This window comes from Zonotrichia leucophrys, chromosome 1 (genome assembly GCF_028769735.1).
Source record: "Zonotrichia leucophrys gambelii isolate GWCS_2022_RI chromosome 1, RI_Zleu_2.0, whole genome shotgun sequence".
In the NCBI taxonomy this organism is placed as follows: Eukaryota; Metazoa; Chordata; class Aves; order Passeriformes; family Passerellidae; genus Zonotrichia; species Zonotrichia leucophrys.
The window spans coordinates 40,844,949-40,865,139 of record NC_088169.1 but is presented as its reverse complement, the minus strand read 5'-3'; the positions used below and the strand labels follow the sequence as shown (position 1 = coordinate 40,865,139).

The window sequence follows — 20,191 nt, the reverse complement described above, 5'->3', positions numbered from 1 at the left end:
CATATTTTGAAGACTAGAACTGCAGGGAAGAGCTCTCTGTTGGACTGCTTGTTTTGTTGTAGATCTCAAACCACTGATATTTGTGTAATCAATATTTAGCAATGCGGTGGCTGGTGAGAGTGCGCTGGACAGGATGGCATGTGGCCTTGGAGGGAAGCTTGTTTTGCCAATGATTAAAGAACATATTATGCAAATGCTTCAGAATCGTAAGTAACTGCATTTTCTTTTTTTTTTTTTTTAACAATTCTGTGCTTGCCAGGAACTTCAGTACCTCTTAAGTCTTTTTGTTTAGCTCCTTGATAGGTTATGACACATTTCCACTTTTGATGTCAGCAGCAAAAACTGTAAATGCTGTGAACTTGAAAGTTTATACTTTCTCTTAGTCTGGTTTAATAAACTTACATAGAGTGCATTATAACATTTCTTCTGATACATGGACAGCTGAGCAGAGATGTCATGAAAACAATACAATTTTTTTAAAAAACTGGGAATTACACTGGGAAGAGTTGGGTTTTTCTATTTCAGAATATTCTCTCTAAATCTCTAAACAGATCCTCTCACAGTACCTTAAGTTTGTCCAAAGTGCCACCTGTTTTTCTGTAGCTCACTGTTTTTGCTTCTCCAGAAGTGCTGCATTTAAGTGAAATTTTAATGCATTACAGTTTGTAGAGGAAAACTTGTTTTTTCCCCCTGGAATTTGATGGACTGAGGTCAGTGGTAGTCTGTCTGTCTATTTGGTATGCTGATTTTAATACTTGTTTCATGAGGTGTTTCTATATATTCTTATCAGTTATTTTGGATGCTTCTTTTCCTCTTGAAATACCTGTAGTGCCTGCTCAGTCAATGATTCAAAACATACTGTGCATTTGCATTCAAGTTCTTTCACTTGACCTATGGTTTGAGTCTTTGGAGTAGAAGATAATGCTGAAGTTCTGGATTCTGCCTTCTTGGTTTAAAACCCAGTCCAGAAAAGGCTGTTAGCATTTTGGGTATGGAACAGAGGGCTACTCAAGGTAGCACCAGCTGTGTGTGAACACTCACAAAGTCTGTTTGGAATTAAAGTGTTTTTTTTTTCAAAGAAAGTTTTATTAATGAAATGAGCTAACCTGACTCAGTGTTGGTAGCTTCTAGGCTAGTAACTAGCTAATTTTGTAGTACATTCAGAGAAATGTGGAGTCTGATAGTCACTGAAGGCCTGACTCCTGTTAAGGGGAGGTCATGCAATTCATCCCTGATGCTTGTTTCCTTGTGGGTCAGAGCTGTCCATAACCATTGATACTCTTTGGAAAAGGGAAATGCAGAAGATGATGTTTGGTTTGGATTGGAAGCTCTCACTGGTAGGGACAGAGGAAAGGTGAAGACACTTAGATTAAAATGTTGACAGTACTCTCAGAAGACAAACTTTTCCTTCTCCTATCCCCTCTTTCTTGCAATTATTTATTGAAATAATAATTTGAGACTTTGGAGTTGAGATTGGGTGGCCAGATGGTCCAAAGAAGATTGTGTTTCATTTTGTAGATTCATTTATTTCAAGTTTGGAATACATGCTAACAGTAATGCAGTGGGAGTGATGAGGTGTAGGCTTAACTAGGAACATCTAATGAACTGAAATAACACAAAATAAACTGCTGCTTTTCTGTTGTGCCTTCTGTCAAGATGATGCTTCATTGCATCCTGGTCAGACAGAAGTTTGAGTGTCAGGATTCTACTGCTCTGAACTGTGATGTTCTTCATTCCAGGAATGTAATATGTTATTAGCAATAATGAAATATTGCACTATTTTGGGAGATAAGTTCTGTGACATGCCTTTCTCACAGGTCATTTGGTAAACCTGTTTATTCCTTTGGTTTTCTCTTCTGTAATCCCAATGATTTCTAGCACAAAGAAAGATTTTTATAGAAACAAAATAAAATAAATTAGAGTTTATCACATGTTGCTCAAAAAAAAAAAGAGAGAGGGACAGGCATGGAAGATTAATTTCAACAGTACCCACTACTCTGAGAATAAGCTAGTATGACTTGGAGGTGAGCAAAGTTTACATCATAAGTAGAATATTGCTGTTGCTACAGTCTTGAGAAGACTGCTGGAAAGTTTGATACCAATAATTTATTTGTTTTAAATTCAGATACTGTTTGAGTCATTAGACCTTTTTCTTGAGGAAGATATGGGCTCTTCTGATGATACTAAAACAGAAAAAAAATGTGGGAGAGGGAAATACAAATACTAAAAATACTGTCCTGATATTTGCCTGTTTGCATTTAATTAAAAATGCAGTTTCCAGGTATTAGTACTATGTATGTACTTGTATCAGCTGTTAAGAATTCTTTTTTCTAGGTCTGGATTTGGCCTGGATTAGATACTCAATTTTTTGTGCATCTCTGGAAGTATGTATGAGGAAAACAGAAGAGTATTTAACAAATCAAATAGATGCATTAACTTACCTTCCATCTCCTGTTCTTCACTCTGCCTCCTCCTGTGTCCCCCAGCCCCTGCAAAGATAAGGTGATTCATCTTTGTGGTTCTTGGTAGTTTCCAAAATGAGTAACTCTTCATTTTTTCACTCCTTAGCTGACTGGAAGTACAGGCATGCTGGCTTGATGGCACTCTCTGCCATTGGAGAAGGTTGTCACCAACAGATGGAGGGAATTTTAAATGAAATAGTTAATTTCGTTTTGCTATTCCTTCAGGATCCTGTGAGTATTGTTCTAGTAATTATTGCAAAATGTTTTCATTTCTGAAAATGAAAGATGACTGCTTGTTATGACTACTTGTTAACTGCTTGAGGGAAATAATTTTTCAGCATCCCAGAGTAAGATACGCCGCTTGTAATGCTGTTGGACAAATGGCAACGGACTTTGCACCTGGGTTTCAAAAGAAATTTCATGAGAAGGCAAGTAGTAGAGTGGTAGGGGGGGAAAAAAGTGGTAAAATTATGTTCCCTTCAGAAACTTGTTGTCTGAAAAAGGAGTATTTCTTTTTCAGGTGATAGGAGCTCTTCTACAAACCATGGAGGATCAAGGCAGCCAACGTGTTCAAGCCCATGCAGCTGCAGCGCTCATAAACTTCACTGAAGATTGTCCCAAGTCACTGCTTATTCCATATTTGGATAATCTAGTGAAGCATCTTCATTCCATTATGGTGATAAAATTGCAAGAGGTATAATACACTGAAAAAACTATTTGATGGAGGGTAACCTTGTCACATAAGCAGAATAAGTACAGCTGAACTAAGACCTCAGAAATAAGCCAGTACACATATCTGCTGATGCTGGTCTAAACTGACGAGAATTAGCATATGTGCAAAAGCAGATTTTCACATTTGGCATGCTTTTAAGTAAAATATGTGCTTTTAAAATATAACACTTTATTCTTCTTCTTTCCAAGTTGATACAGAAAGGCACAAAGCTAGTTCTGGAGCAAGTTGTGACTTCAATTGCATCAGTTGCAGATACAGTGGAGGAGAAGTTTGTTCCCTACTATGATTTATTTATGCCCTCCTTAAAACACATTGTTGAAAATGCTGTTCAGAAGGAATTAAGACTTTTGCGAGGAAAGACTATTGAATGCATCAGTCTAATTGGTCTTGCTGTTGGCAAAGAAAAGGTAAGCTTAGATTTTGTATAATGGTCTAAATACACTTTTTAATGCCTTTATTTTTGTGGTATTAGTTCAGAATAAATATAATCACTTGTTAAAAATACAGCTGTATTGTTGCTGATTTCTGTGCTTGTCTTTGTTGCAGTTCTGAGATGAGTGTGTTGCTGCTTAGATTCACAAATTTGCAATAGCATCTTTTTGTAGCTTAAGTAATTCATGTCACACTGAAAAATGTTGAAATCAAGAATTTTTTCTTCCTTTGAGTTTGGTTTTTTTTTGCCTTATTTAAAATGACACGGCATCACATTTAGGCAGTGTCAGGGGCAAAATGTATGCAGTTCTCTGGGAACTTAGTTTTGTATGTGGATTCCTGAAAAAGTTTAACTTAAGTGAGCATCAAAGTCTCTGAGAAGTAGCATCTTAATTTGTCTTTAAAAACATAGTTATTTCCTGTATCTAGTTTATGCAGGATGCATCAGATGTTATGCAGCTGTTATTGAAGACACAAACAGACTTCAGTGATCTAGAAGATGATGATCCACAGGTATGTTGAATTTGTCTTTACAGCTCATTGGTATTAAAAACATTCCTTGTATACATGATGTTTCTGCCCCTTCCCTGGCCTCTCAGACTAATTGTCCAGCCTGTGTTACAAAACCTGACATTGAGATGGCCCTAGAATCTTTCACAGAAGTGTGGTTAGGAAATGAGATTTCCAGGACCTATATTTGCAGAAGAAATTTGAGCTTGCTGTCACGTTCTTATAAATAGATCAACAAGACTTGTTAAGCAGCTGTTCTAATGAGCGGAGAGCTATTTTAACTTGTATATTTGAAAACAAATACTCCTCTGAAAACATAGTACTGCAACCTTTTTGACTTTTTGCACTATTTTACCATTTTCAGGAATGTGGCTTGGTAGTATTGTTTAAATCTGGGAAATATTTCAGAAAAAAAATTTTTAGAACAGGCACTTTCAATGTAATCATGAATCTTATACTGTCACATTTTTACATGTACAGCAACTTTGATTGGAGGTGGTGTCAAGGTTTTGCCAGACTTGGGATGTCTTTTGATGATGCATTTTTATGTGGATTGCATATTGGATTACTTCTCTTTGAAATAAGCTTTAGGGACTGCTGACAAATTCTTTTCAAAAGTCCTATTGTGTAAAGCATTTCCTTTATGCTTTCCTTTTAAGTATGCATTAAAATAAAATGTGGGACATGAAAATTCTGCCTTCTCTCTTCTAGATTTCTTACATGATCTCTGCATGGGCTAGAATGTGTAAAATTCTTGGAAAGGAATTTCAGCAGTACCTTCCTGTTGTCATGGGACCTTTAATGAAGACTGCATCCATTAAACCTGAAGTTGCTCTATTAGACAGTAGGTTTAAGATGATGTTTTGCTTGAAAAGCATACTGAAATAAATTATTTTGTAGCACTTCTACATTATGTTTCCTTCCTTCCGTATAACAGCACAAGATATGGAGAATATGAGCGATGATGATGGTTGGGAATTTGTAAGCATAGGTGATCAGCAGAGTTTTGGAATTAAAACTGCAGGCCTTGAAGAAAAAGCAACTGCATGCCAAATGCTGGTGAGTAATAAAACAGTTTTGGTGATCAATGTGTTTCTGGTCAATCAAGTCTGAAGCCAAAATCTGCACCTAAAATATTTTTTGTTTCACGTGAAAGAGTGTTTTGAGTTAAGTGATACTGCTTAGTTTGGATTGCAGCACTTAGTTGTGTGTGGTTTACTTGATTAAAAAAAGTTAATTTACTTAGGAGTGTAAATTTTTTTAAATTAATAGATGGTTTTTCTTTGTTAGCAAAACTTAAGGAATTGGATATGTTATAAAGCAGTTCCTTTTTGCAAATATTGCTGTTTTGGAATTTGGTTTGAAAAATACATGCATGCCCTAAAAGTGAGAACTCATGCTGCTATCAGGGTTTGTCAAATTACCACAGTTGAGGGAAAGGGAAACAAATTATTACATGTTTTTTAAAATGAACTAAAAAAACCCTTGCACTTTTAACAATCTCCCTCTCACCTTTACATAGTTGAAAAATGTAAGTATTATCCCTTAAAAGAGGTATATCTGTGCTCTATTTTTCAGGTTTGCTATGCAAAAGAGCTAAAAGAAGGATTTGTGGAATACACAGAGCAAGTTGTAAAGCTGATGGTTCCATTGTTGAAATTCTATTTCCATGATGATATCCTATTAACAAATACCAATGTGAAAACGGAAACTTAGAATCAAGATTGTGCTTGCTGTTTTCCTAAATGACTTGAAAGTGTTAATGTTAAAATAGTCTGTGACTTTATAGCAGAAATGGTTTCAGAGAATGTTGGTTTACACACTATATTTTAGGCAATGTATTCCTATTTTTCCCCCTAGTTTGTTTTTTTTTTTTTTTAATAAGCAATCAGTAGAAAAAGCAATGTTTGTGTAACAAAGCAGAAAAGAACTTGAACAGCTTTTCTGTCATGGCCTGAAACAGGCTTGAAACCACTTCTAAAGAGCAGGCAGTATAATTTTCCTATTATTTAATCTATACATAATTAAGAAATCAAATGCATGGATTGTAATGAAATGGTTTCAGGTAGAAAACCAAGAACTTCATCGTGGTGGTGGGATCTTAAATCCTAAGCACTTTGTTGGTGTTGATTGCTTTATTCCTTGACAATGGCACGTGTCCGAGTGGCAGCCGCAGAGTCGATGCCCCTCCTGCTTGAGTGTGCCAGGGTGCGTGGGCCCGAGTACCTCACACAGATGTGGCACTTCATGTGTGATGCTCTCATCAAAGCCATTGGGACAGAGCCAGAGTCTGATGTCCTCTCAGAAATAATGCATTCTTTTGCAAAGGTAACATTCTTACAGATTTCATGGCGTTACTGTTTGTAGCTTTTTGAAATAAGAAGGGACAGTTTGGTGTTCCTTTAAATGGCTCAAATGAATGCAAGGCTTCCTCTACAGGAAATTTGTTGTGACTATAAATGTTGTTACAGCTGATGCAAAAAGTTCTGGGTTTTTTTTTTGTTTTGTTTTGTTTTGGATTTTTTTGCAAGAATAAAACAGTCACCAAATTTTTTTCATTTTAACCATGAGCAACTGAAATTATGGGTATGAAACGTACAGTGGTACTGTGCCTTACTTGTATAATTTGAGCATTGATTACAGTATGACTGTTCTTCTAATATTATTCCTGCATGTATTAATATTCTTTGTGGGCTTAGATTAAGACTGCTCATGTTAAATTTTAAAGCTGAAAAAAATGGTTGTTTTGTCTCACAAGTGCATTGAGGTAATGGGAGATGGATGCCTTAACAACGAACACTTTGAAGAACTTGGAGGAATACTGAAAGAAAAACTAGAAGAGCACTTTAAAAATCAAGAATTAAGACAGGGTAAGTTAACACAAATCCTGTTGACATGGGATGTGGCTGTTCTTTAAAGCAGAATTTCTAATTATTTCTGAAGACAAAGAAAACAACTGTTTCAATTTCACTGATTTGTATATTTATGTGAAGTAATTGGACTGTGAACTAACCGAATACAACAGAATGAGTTGTATTCGTAAGATTTTGGAGGATGAAGATGGCATAATTTTCAGCATACTATAGTTTAATCAAAAGTTAATGGACAGATTTACTTGAAAGACAGTGCACATCTATGGTGTTATTTCCCTGGGTTTTTTTCATCTGAAGTCTGCAGTTTTCTTAAAGCAATAGTAGTTTATTGTTTCTAAGCACTTGTCTTTGTGGACAAGCTGGTGTGTTTGTTTCTATTTCATGTGCATTTTTACACATTCCTTAACTGGACTATCCTGTACTACTTCCTTTTCTGTGGAAGTTTTTTGAAGCTTCTTAAAAATGGAGAATTCCTGTTGCATCTTCAGCTACTGTTTCCTGTTTTCTAAATTTGTTTCTGCATAATTTTTCCCTTTCACAGGCTTCTTACGCACTTATAGAAAGGCAGTGGTTTAATTTTTTTCTTTTAATTTAGTTAAAAGACAAGATGAAGACTATGATGAGCAAGTGGAAGAGTCATTACAAGATGAAGTAAGTTAGTTTGAAGAATTTTTCTGCTCTACAAGCACCAGGATGGAAATATTGCAAAAATATGCTTTTGACTCATTTAGGGCATAGTGCATCCTTAGAATTATTTCTTCATAGAAGAATCTTGTTACCATTGTCCTTCAAAACAGTAAGAAATGAGTCACACTGCATTTGTGAATTAGAAAATATGAAAGGTTTCCTTGTCTGATATGCTGAAGTAAGAAGTTCAGGATATAGCTTTTTATTTTCTTCATCTGCTCAAACAATTCTTGGATGACATTAACACTTATACAGATTTCACAGCAGACTACTTAATTACAGAGTAAGCTGAGTTGGAAGGGACCCACAATGATCATCGACTCCACTTCTGCCTCATCACAGGGCATCCCAGGAATCACACCATGTGCCTGAGAGCATTGTCCAAATACTTCTTGAGCTCTGTCAGGCTGCTGCTGTGGCTGCTTCCCCAGGGAGCCTGTTCCAGAGCCCAACCATCCTCAGGGGGCAGAACCTTTTTCTAATACCCAACCAGAACCTTTGCTGACACAACTTAAGGCCATTCCTTTTGGTCCTGTCACTGGTCACCAGAGAGAAGAGATCAGTGCCTGCCCCTCCTCTCGCCCCAGTGAGGAAGTTGTAGACTGCAATGAGGTCATCCCTTAGGTCTAGCCTTGCTGACTTGCTTTTTCTTTGAGCCTTTTAATCTTGGGCCTCTATACGTCTGATCCCAAGACATCTGGTGTGTCATGTCAGGAGCCTGTCTCAAAAAGAATAGCCCAAAACCAGAAAAGGACAGCAGGATAAACAGCTGCCATCCATCATGCGTTTGCTTATGAGGGAATACCAAAGTGACTACTTAACTACTCACACACTAGGGTACCAAAGTGAGTTAATAGTTTAAAGTGGAGGTGATTGTAGAAGAGATACAATAATTTTATTAAATCATTATTTGTATGCAGAGAGACTAATAATTAATGGCTGCTGCTACTTATAACATGAGACAAAGGGTGCTCAGTAAATTTAAGAACTAAGAAATTTTTTTGCTGCACAATGCAGGTATGAAGCTTGATCACATGAATTTAACTTGGATTCAGACTCCAGAAATCACACCTCTGTGTAAATACTGTCTTAAATAATAGTGTGGTTCTTGACTCTCTTTTTGGGCTTTTGAGAATTAGGCCAGCATTCAAGAGGATATATTTTTGTTGCCTCCAAGACCCTTTTATTTCCTCTGTGTCACTCTGTACTTAGAAAAATGCAAGCAGGCAGCAGTTTCAGAAAAGCTGAGTCCCTACTCTGCAACAGAGTTGCAAGGCGTTTTAAAAAATGTTCTCATGTTTGCTGATTGTTCTGTAAAGTCTGGAGAAAGGCTTATCTGCATTACCCTGTGAAAGGAGGTGTGGGATGAGGACATCACTTGCCATATGGACAGAATTAACAAATGAGTTACGTTTGGATATACACCTCAGAGTATGTTCATGTAGCCCTTACCTCAAGGCAGCAGAAATAGAAGAAGCACAGAAGTCATGAAGGTTGTTCAAACAGTAGTTTCAGATCTAGCCCTCACTTCAGCAATAACTAAACTGCTGATTTGGTAGGGAGTGTGAGGCGTACACCAAGCAAATGTTACACTCTCTTCCCCAGGCCTCTGTTATCAGCTGTTGGTTAGCAGGCAGTACCAGGCTAGGTGGACCTTGTGGTGTGCTGGAGCAGTTCTCTACCTCTTAATGTCATTGTGTGCATATGCCAGGGCTCCTGCTTGAGCTGTGCCTTGATGGTGCAGAAATTGGCTCGCTAGGAAGGGTTTAAATATCCAGTTGTGGGAAGCTGCCTGTTACACAAGAAATAGTTACTAGTTGGTCACCAGAAGGTGAGAAATGTGAAAGTCACTAGGGACCAGAAACTAGCTGTACTGTTTTCCCTGCCTGTTAAACTGGTTAAAAGGACCATACTGAGTGCAATAGAAGTTGCTGTAAAAAAAAGTTAAGAGTTTTCCCAGCATAAATATGTCCAGGGAATAATCCTCACCTGTAGAAATAACTTGAATTGATAGCTCTGAGGTAAGGCTCCTTATTTGACCAGTTTGTTATATTAACTGGGCAAAGTGAAAAATCTGAACAAGAGGAGGAGAAAAATATTTATTATATTTTTGCCACAATCTTTTATCACAAAGGCAATTATCCATTTCCTTTTCCACAAAAGCTTCCTTGGGTATCTGTAAGGAACAGAAGAGGAAAAAGGCCTTTTGCCTTCTGTAAAGGGAACCCATTGAAGCAGCAAATTTGCTCAAGACAGTTTTGTCTTGATCTGATTTTTCTGTCCCTGAAACAAACCTGCAAGTCCTAGGCAACTGAGTTCTAACAATCAACTTACATTTTGAAGGGTGAAAAGGAGGACTCCTGGAACTAGCAGTCAGTCTCATGCTGTGCCCAGTACAACCTGAACACATCTCCCTGGTAGCAGTGGAAGACAGGGAGGTGATTAGAGACCGCTGATACAGCTTCCAAAATGCAAATCATGCCTGATTAATTTAGTGGGTTCTGTGATGGAGTGACTGTTGAGGGAGCAACTGATGTCATCTGTCTTGACTTCTGTAAGGCCTTTAAAAGGGTCCCACACAACATCCTTGTCACTAATATGAGGAGATCTGTATTTGATTAATTCAGCAGATAAAGAATTGATTGAATGGCCATGTTAAAAAAGTTCAATTCAGTGCCTCAGTATCGACATGACAGTAACAAGTGATGTCCCTCAAGATACTGGAACATGTTGCCTAGAGAAGGATGTGGATGTCCCATTCCTGGGAACAATCAGGGCCAGGTTGGATGGAGCCCTGAGCAACCTGCTCTAGTGGGAAGTGTCCCTGTCTGGTGGGATGTGTCCCTACCCATGGCAGGGGGTTTGGAACTAGATGATTTTTAAGGCACCTTCCAACCCAAACCATTTTGGTTTTCTATTATTCTGCAATTAGACAAAGAATTGAAAATGACTGAACTTTAAAAAAAAGGTTTTACCAAAAAAGTCATAAATCAACTTTTTTCCATTAGTTTAGACACTTAGCACTTCATGTGACTTCCACTCCCTTAAAGATTGTTAGTCTTCATGTGAATTGTATCCTTTTCCTTTCAGGATGACAGTGATGTTTATATTTTGACTAAAGTGTCGGATATTTTGCACTCAATATTCAGTAGTTACAAGGAGAAGGTACTGCCATGGTTTGAAAGGTTACTTCCACTAATTGTCAACCTAATTGTAAGTACCTTGTTTTCCTTTAATTTAAACATAATTATTTTTTCTGATGGGTTAATATGCCTTCCATGTTGAAGTCTTAGAGAACTTGGTAGATAGAATGTAGCAATTACTGTTTTTCGAAATAGAAGGTTTATTCTAGATCGAGAATGAAGTTGTTATCCCGTGCTTTTTGAGCAAGGTCGTTGCTGTGCTACTTAAAATCTGTGTCTCAAAGATCCAGGATCACTGACACACACAGCTGTTTCCAGAAATTAAATTTCCTTGAGACTGTCCAGTATCTCAAAAATGGATTTCGAGAGCAGGGACAAAAAAGTGTTGCAGGCTCGTGGAGAAAAATTGAGACTGATACATGTAATGGAGCGTGAAACAGAGGTGCAAAGATGGACACCTGGATTTTATTTTGTTCATGGTATTGCTGGAATATCACTACTGCAAATTACATGGTTTTAGGATTGAATTTCACCCGTGAAGATTTTAACCAAAGTATTAGACCACTGTTCTGTGACCGTTGTTGATGTACTCATTGGCTGTAGAAGGATTCAGGGTGTCTGAGCTGTCGGCTGTTTGTGCCGCAGTGTCCCCATCGGCCGTGGCCGGACCGGCAGTGGGGGCTGTGCATCTTTGACGACGTGGTGGAGCACTGCAGCCCCTCGTCCTTCAAGTACGCCGAGTACTTCCTGCGGCCCATGCTGGAGGCGGTGTGCGACAGCAGCCCCGAGGTGCGGCAGGCCGCCGCCTACGGCGTGGGAGTCATCGCGCAGTTCGGCGGCGACAGCTACCGGCCCGTCTGCCCAGGTACTGCCGCTGGGGACAGCTGGGAACGGCTCACAGAGTGCTGCTCTCACCTGTGTCATGGACCCGTGATGGATTGAGTGATAAACCACCTCACTTCCTCAGGCTTTTAGTGTGGCTCTGCTTAGTAGCATTCCTGTTGCAGCGCTGACTGCTTAGCAAGCTTGATTTACATATTCTTTTTTAAAATATGATCTGGTATGCAAATCTTAATTTCATAGAAACCATCTTTTTGATACACAGCTGTCTCATAGATGCTTTCTAGTAATATTGATGTGGTTACATATTAAATGCAAAAGCCTTTGGATGTCTGGAAAAACTACACAAGAGACATATATTAAGGAATAGCCTAGAATATGACTTGTGTGGCTCTCTGCTTTCTGATTATATAAAAAGGAGCCTGATTTCTGTAAAGAAGTGAAATGAGTGTGAGAGTACTTATCAGAAACATTTTGTCTGCTGTCTTTCTGAATGTTTCAAATTTCTTTGAAACTTCAAATTCGTCCTAAATTTAAAGAAATTATTGCCTGCTTACACTCTTCTTGCCAGTCACCAAAGTTAATTTTGCACATTAAGTAGCACCCCTTATGAAAGGTTTTTTTTCCTTAATAAGATATATATGGTATATATATATACTATAACATAATATAATAATATAAATATATATTATATTAATAAAATATATATAACATATATACTTAATAATATGTATAATATATATAGTACATATATATAATATATAGTATATCTTCTAAGGATGTATTTAAAATATGTATTTTGCCTGAATATTATATGAAAGCTGAATTAAGAAAATAAGAACCATCTGATACAGATTGACACTAGTCTTGCCTACATCAATCAGGGTTGTAATTTTCATTGTTAATGTAACTGTTACATGATAACAATCAGGATAAGGTGTCTTTTTTAAAAAGAAAAGGAAAAGCAGTGTGGGAAGACTTGCAATGAATCATTAAGAGCATGAAAAATTAGAATTGTCTAGACAGTTCTGATTTTGAAATTTTTTGAGCTTTTTAGCCTCTGTTGAAGTCTAACAGTCTTTTATTTTTCTCTAATTACACTTTATCTTACCCCACTTAAACTTTGTAAAATCTTTGATGCTTCTCTTTGTGCTTGGGCAAATAATTCTTGATTATGCCCAGACACCTGGCTTCTCCTTAAGTTGAATTTTGGATAAAATAAACTTTCACCTTTACAGTATACAGTTTATTAGCAGACACCTCAAAAGTATTCCAAATCCTTTTTGCATACATGAAAAAACTTTATGATTTATTTTAATAGATGAAGATATGCTGTGATTAGAAACAAATCCATGTCATGAGACATTATCTACCCCAGAAGTTGTGCTATATCTCTGAAAAACATCATGCCTGTGGGCTTTTATTTGTAACTTATTTTCTTTACTGGGTGATATGCAGCACTGGCATATTGTTCTTTTGCAAGTTTGAAGAGTATGTAAATACTCTTCAGAAAAAGCAGAGGTATTGATATAAGCATTTTTGGCAGTCAGTTAAAAATGTCCAGGAATATAGCAAGAACTTGTAAATGGCATGTGAGTTACCTGATGAAACAAACATCACAAAAACCAGATTTTGTAAAGGGCAAAGAAATAGGATGGAAGGGAACTACAGCAAAACTAGTCACTTTCTCGACATGGGTACAAGGTTACAATTGATGCAGCTGGCAAGGTTGCTTCTGTTATGTTGGTGGAAGAATATAATCAGCTGTTCTCTGTGAAAATTGTATCAATCAACTGCATGGATTTCTTCCTGATTCACATCAGTGGCCTCAAAACTGGGTGGTGCCAGATGTCAGAGCAGTCAGTCCTTGGAGAAAAGCTTAACATTGTACAAGATGGGTCTTCCATTGTCAAAAGGCTTTTCTAAGGTTTGTCTAACACAGTATCTATGTGAGAATGCATCTGTTTTATAGACAAGATGAAAACTTGTCTGGTAGGCTGTAGGGAGAAAATTATGCTGATTCATTTTGATGCCCTCCTAATTTTACAGTTGCAAGGACACACATACCTACAGAGTCATTCATTAGTATTAGTGAGTGGGATACAGATGAGATGAGATTTAGCTTCAGCAACCATGAAAACCTGAGCTATAAAATGCAGGGTCAGTCGTCCTGGACATTGTAGACCTCTCTGAAACAAACTCTGCTGTGGAGAATAGCCCAGCATCATTATCCTGCATTCAGTATACATAAGCTAGCAGGTCTGATGTTTCTGTAGTTCTGTAATGTTTAACAGCTTTTCCGTAGCTGCTTAATTCTTCAAAAATCTAATGCAGTGGACTTAATATAGAAAGTGGATTGTGCATTCTTTAACTGCAAAGCTTCTACTTACTCATCAAAATTCAGAAGTGACAGATCTTACTCTTCCTCAGTAATTAGAGTTATTTCGAGTTGTACTTTCTGTACAATTCCATAACCTGCATACTGTGCTGATAAAGAATTTCACAGCTTTAGTATTTTATTTTTAGCAGAAGAACACAAGGACAATTGTTCCTGCTTGCATGTAGTGTGCTTGGAGGCCTGCATGGACACTAGTGGCTAAAAATGTGACATTAATGTTCATTTAGAAGGGTGTGTGTGGTTACCCACATGACTGTTTAAAAAAATATAATTGCTGTTAACCTAGGAAAAAAACTGGCATATTTCTTCTATTGAAAGATTTCCTTGATTTTTATGATCCTAACTATGCCAAGTTGATTCAGTAATAGGTGAGATTATTCCTATGACCTTTTCCTAGGGCACCTTTTAGTGGTGGGTGGTGTGTATGTGTACATCCATACATATTTTTATATACAGATGTGTGATAATAATAAAGTACAGCTTGATTGTGCAGTTAAACTTTATTCTTGTGTTTTTAACAATTAGAGGCACTTCCATTGCTGGTGAGAGTCATTCAGTCACCAGATGCCAAAGCCAAAGAGAATGTGAATGCAACAGAAAACTGCATTTCAGCAATAGGAAAGATAATGAAGTTCAAGCCTGACTGTATAAACGTTGAAGAAGTCCTTCCACACTGGTTATCATGGCTTCCACTTCATGAAGACAAAGAAGAAGCTGTTCATACTTTCAATTATCTGTGTGACTTACTTGAGAGGTAAGGCAAAGTCTTCACACTAATGCAGAAAATAAGCCTGTTTGCATGCTCTTTCCTTGCCCTCTTTTTCCAAAATTGAGAAACTGTGAGGTTAATCTACATGTGGTTTAGAGAAGATAATTAGAAATGTCAGAACTGAGCCTTGCCTGATGTTATTGCTGCTTTTTTAAACAGTTCCTGTCCTAAATAGTGTCTGTACAGCTGGAAAAAAAAAATCCTGGCTGCTTTATATATCTATAATGACAAAGGATCTGCCGAAAACTTTTACAGAAAATTTCAGGAAAACTTTTTGATACTCTGCTTACATATCAGGACCAGTAACTGATCAGATTTTTGCACCCTTTTGCTTTCCAACAAAGTGAAGTATAAAGCAGAGAAATAATATGGAAAAATTCATTGTACAGTGCTGTCTCCCTTAATAATTACTTCAGTTGTCGTTGAAAGGATCTTATCCCTCAGTTTATTCTTTGGGTTTCTCCCTCCTGCAGGTAAAATGAAAGAAAAAAGTAAACAGTTATTCTAGTGTGATGCATTTCATAAATGAGTGAAAAAATGTAGCCTCTGAGGTGTTATGTAGTAAGCACATTCTGGCTGGCACTGTATTACATCTTAGGAGAAAAATATAAGGGAAATAACTTAGATTTCTTACAGTCTTTTGTATTTTGTGAATAGCTTGTATCTCTGGGTGCTTTATTAAGGCAAAGTCTCAAAATTGCAACTGAGGTCCCTAGACTGATTATAGAGCAGTGAGATACAGATGAGACACCATAACAATGCTGCCAGGTGCATGTGAACAGGAACATAGAAATTGGGAATTGCAGTAGCAGCTCACTTCTGTGCAGGTGGCTCAGCCTGGCTACCTGCTTCTCTGGGGCTCTGCCAGTCCTACATTCACAGCCTCTGCATTCCAGCAATGGTAGGTGGCAGGGCTGGAAGTAGATCATGTGTTCCACACAGATTGCTGATTGCTAATACTCCTCCACTCCAGCATTTGGCTGGGAAAGAGGGAGCAGAGCTGCTTGCTTGCTGTGTCATGGAGAGTGCTGGCAGAGAGCTGAAGTTACCGACGCTCCTGACGCCAGTAACACAGCGTCCTGGGAGGCACAGAGAGAGGAACAAGTCCTTTTAGGCAGGGTATTTCTGTCACACTGTTTACAGTTCCATCTGCATGGAACTCAGCCATTCTGTAAAGTTCAGAACTTCTTCCTGATAAAGTTTAGGCTGAGTAAAGAATCAGCTGGTTAAATATTAACAGAAGGGGGAGCACGCTGTCAGCAGGCAACAAAGCTGTGCATACTTATTCAGCTGTGTGAAACTTAAACCTAAATAAGCAGCTTCAAAATAAGATCATTCAAAATCACTTATGTGTAAAGTGTTTACATTATTTTTAGATAACCATTAATTCCTTTGCAATATGTCTTTTGTAACAGCAATAACCCAATTGTCCTGGGTCCCAACAATTCCAACCTTCCCAGAATACTGGGGATAATTGCGGATGGTGAAATCCACGAAGCTATCAAACACGAAGATCCGTGCACCAAGCGGCTGGCTAACGTTGTCCGCCAAGTGCAGGTAAATAAATGCTTGCTTAAGTAGAAAGGGAGCATTTAGAGTCTGCTTGCACAAGGAGCTAAACTGTTCAACCAGTTTTGAGAGCCTTATCTCCTTAGAGAATAAGGGTTCAACCAGTGATCTTGGAGATCCTTTGATGTTCCTTGAATGATTCATGATAAAACTTGGTGACATTTGCACTTGACTAAAATAACTGTAACTAACTTTCCTGCAGTGAGATGGTTAATATGTGAGCCAGTATTAGTTTTTGTGGGGTTTTTTTTCTGAGTCAGAAATTAGAATCTGGAGAGAAATCCGCATGTCCTTTTATCAGTGAACTGTACTGCAGGATTTGGTCCAAGATGTGATTCTTGTGAGGGTCACCAGCACCTTGTGGTGACTTTCTAGTACTACAGCAGCTTGGGATCTTTGTTAGGTAACAAGTGCAAACCACAAGTTATTTTACTACTGCCCTTTTCAGTTCTGTGCAAATATAGGTGGCTGTTTGATGTTTTCCCTGCCTTTGGGGAACTGCTGTAAGGTTCACATCCTTTATGCCATAATGAGTCACTTAATGATGATGGGGATGTCCAGGAACTTAAACAGTGCTTCTCTACACTGCTGTAAGTGATAGTGCTCATAGTGCAGATCTGCTCCAGGGCCAAATGTTGTTGGGTGGATGTAGTACTAATGAGAGAAAGGTGCCTGGCAAGCATCTTGCTCATAAAAAAGCATGGAGGATTTTATGCAGCTGATCTTCAATTATTATCTTTTTACCTGACCTGCTTTGGCAAAATTCAGGTTCAAGAATTTTAGAAATACTTGACATTGGAACTGATTCACCTGTATGAGTGTGTCAGCCTGAGAGATCCATTCTGTCTGGTAGGAAAAGTTGTTAAAATTCTGAAGGCATAAAGAGAAGGAAATTGAGCAAGTTTCAGAGTGAAAGTAGTGTAAGTGACTGCTCTAAATTCTGCCTGACAGATACAAATCCTTGCTGTTAGTACTCAAAGTCTAGGAATGCACCTTTGTATTAGGGTTTACCTAATGCATTTGTTCACTTTACCTCAAATCATCAAAGTTTTTTTTTTAACACTACAGTGGCACATACATGTATAGATTAGTTGTTTACAACAATGTCTGGTTCTGGCCAGGATTGATAGAAACTTTAATGTGAGATAAGACCTTCAGCATTGGCTGAATGATTTACCTTTGGACTGAGGAGAAAAACATAATTTTTAAAGTCACGTCTTGTAAAAAATACAATTTTAGCACAGTGTTACCAATCCTATTTCTCTTCATACATAGTATTTTAGCTTTAGTAAAGGTGTAAGAATTTTATACTCTTACTAACTGTAAGAGTCTTATACTATGATAGGAATTTTCAAGGTTGTGGAGTTGCTAACAAGCTCCTACTTCCCAGATTCTAGGAGAATTTTTTTAATTATCTCAGTAAGCTGTTTCACTGCCAGTGTCTAACATGATCAAAATAGTCATTATTGGAATTGAGTATAAACTTCTTTGCTTAGGTATTGTCAGGCCAGAAATATTTCAGCATAAAGTATCAATTTAAATATGCATCAGAAATGCTGGAAGAGTGCATTTAATTCTACAATATTTCATCATACATTAAGAGTCTAAAATGCCTAATGGTATTTAAAACTAAACCCACAAATTCACATTTGAGAGCATTTATTTTTTATTTTTTGAATCCATTTTAATTTTTTTAACTTTAAATTTTGAGAAAAGTGCATTATAATAGAGCTGAATGTAAAATATAACAAATATAAATTAAACAATTTTTTTTTGAATTTTACTTAAATTATACAGTTATTGCAAAAGCCAATCTAAAGACCTAAAGTCAGTCACCTGGAACTTTTTTCCCTGTCATTTTCCTAAAGAAAGCAGGGTGCCAATTGCTTCCAGCTTCTGTTGATAAGCTAATAACTACTTTTTCCTCAATCTTGATTAATATTCAGCACTTTCTGGCACCATTAGAACAGACCTCACTGATGGTGACTTTAAAAGCTAATGTCTCAGCTGAGGGCTGTGCTGGCACAGATGAAGGGTTTACATTTACCCAGACAGATGGCTGTGCAGGTCTCTCTGGGAAGTAATTGACCTTTCCTTTCACTGCAGAGCCACGCCCTATGTTGGCAGCAAATTTTGCACACCCTCATGTAGCACATCATGCTGTAATCCCAGAGCTCACCTGGAAGCTCTGAGTGTGTTACTGCTGCACCAGTGCCCAAAACACTCATGTGGAAGAAGCATGATTCAGTTTTGCCTGAACATTGGTCTTTTAACTTCTTTGCAAAACCATCAAATGCTTTAGCTGTGGTTGACACAGACATGAGTGCCATTTGTTAACCCACACAGTTGTTACAGGGAGTTCCCAGGAGTCCCAAATCCATTACTCTGCTGCTGTTCAGCCTTTTGGAGCATCTCAAGGTGAACCTGTGTAGCCCTGTGTACCCCTGAAGATTTCAGTCTCTTTGGCATGTATATTACAGGACTAAGCCGAGTGAATGTTGAGCTTTGTAAACATAGCAAAGTTTAGGATGTGCCTTGGACACTTTCAGCCTGCATAAAGACACCTTCTCATTTTTTTTCTAGACATCCGGAGGACTGTGGACAGAATGCATATCACAGCTCAATGCAGATCAACAGGCAGCCATACAGGAGCTCCTGAACTCTGCTTGAAGGGCCTTAATTATCATCTGCAAGAAAACTAACTCCAAATAAACGTTTACCCTATTGTTTAGGTTTCTTTTGTTTCTTTTCTGAGTAAAACCAGAACTGTAGTGCGTGTAGGCCATTCTTCTGCAACCTCCAGGCAGTGGCAGCAGGAAGAAGCATTCTTTCAGAACGGTGTTTAAATCGGTTTCTATCCCACAACATGAAAGAAGTTTCCTGTAAACCCTACAATAGCACTGAAGAGTATTTTTCTAACGGTATCAGCCATCCATACGATGGTGAAAGGGAAACAAGTTGAATTTTCTCATTAGACATAAGACCTTCAGCAGTAGATGTACGTTATAACAGATAAACGTTTCTCTACATCTAGTGTTAATTGTATGAATTGGAGTGTGAGTCTTTGTAGGGTAGGAAGTGTCCTTCTGCCCAACAAGGTAGTAGATCAAAAGATGAAAAACTGAAGACAAACATCGAGCATGAAGACCTCATTGATCGCACTTTTGATTCCCAAAAACAACTTGTACAGTGACTCAATGAGGAAAGCTGTTCAGCTTCCAGCCCTTGAATGTGAAGTCTCTTTGGCATGTCTGACAGTCTCTCATTCACTCCTCAATAAATGACATTGAAACACAAGAAGCTTGTGTAGAAGTTCAGTGATGTGTGGTTCTTTTAATTTTCTCTTGTGAAAAGATGAAAATAACAAACTATACAAGTCACGATTTTATATATGAAACTTTGTATATTGTTGCCTATTACAGATTTTATGCTTTTTTGTTTCTTGACTTTTTAACAAATTTTTCACCTGAGTCTGTAGGATGGAAACTTAATGGCATTCCTGGTGTGACAGTAAATATACATATCTTGACTTTAAAATGTTTTTCATGTTCAGATGCAGTTGCATTTCTTAAGTTATAAAATGTAGTGTTGTACCAGCTGCAAATGTGCAACGTGATCTGGTAGGCAGCAAACCTGTTGTAGTAGCCTCTGTTTCGTTTAAAGCAATCATGCAGTTGACAGCCTGACCTGAAAGAATAAAAAAAACCTTCTCAGGTCTTTTCTGGTACTTCAAGAGCAATACATCATCTACCAGCAAACGTAGGCATAGATTACC

General features: G+C 37.8%; 1 protein-coding gene across 1 annotated transcript in view; it reads left to right on the top strand.

The window, feature by feature from the left end:
* IPO5 (importin 5) overlaps positions 1 to 19,733 on the top strand; it is a 42,737-nt gene extending 23,004 nt beyond the window's left edge. Inside the window, exons 10-26 of the mRNA XM_064712424.1 lie at positions 100 to 206; positions 2,569 to 2,693; positions 2,801 to 2,890; positions 2,983 to 3,156; positions 3,384 to 3,602; positions 4,057 to 4,140; positions 4,849 to 4,981; positions 5,075 to 5,196; positions 5,716 to 5,812; positions 6,293 to 6,465; positions 6,896 to 7,007; positions 7,606 to 7,661; positions 10,788 to 10,910; positions 11,486 to 11,705; positions 14,604 to 14,832; positions 16,263 to 16,404; positions 19,000 to 19,733. Coding sequence (XP_064568494.1) covers positions 100 to 206; positions 2,569 to 2,693; positions 2,801 to 2,890; positions 2,983 to 3,156; positions 3,384 to 3,602; positions 4,057 to 4,140; positions 4,849 to 4,981; positions 5,075 to 5,196; positions 5,716 to 5,812; positions 6,293 to 6,465; positions 6,896 to 7,007; positions 7,606 to 7,661; positions 10,788 to 10,910; positions 11,486 to 11,705; positions 14,604 to 14,832; positions 16,263 to 16,404; positions 19,000 to 19,086 — 2,293 coding nt within the window. The 3' untranslated portion in view covers positions 19,087 to 19,733. The remainder of the gene's footprint in view (positions 1 to 99; positions 207 to 2,568; positions 2,694 to 2,800; positions 2,891 to 2,982; positions 3,157 to 3,383; positions 3,603 to 4,056; positions 4,141 to 4,848; positions 4,982 to 5,074; positions 5,197 to 5,715; positions 5,813 to 6,292; positions 6,466 to 6,895; positions 7,008 to 7,605; positions 7,662 to 10,787; positions 10,911 to 11,485; positions 11,706 to 14,603; positions 14,833 to 16,262; positions 16,405 to 18,999) is intronic.
* Positions 19,734 to 20,191: the final 458 nt, after the last annotated feature.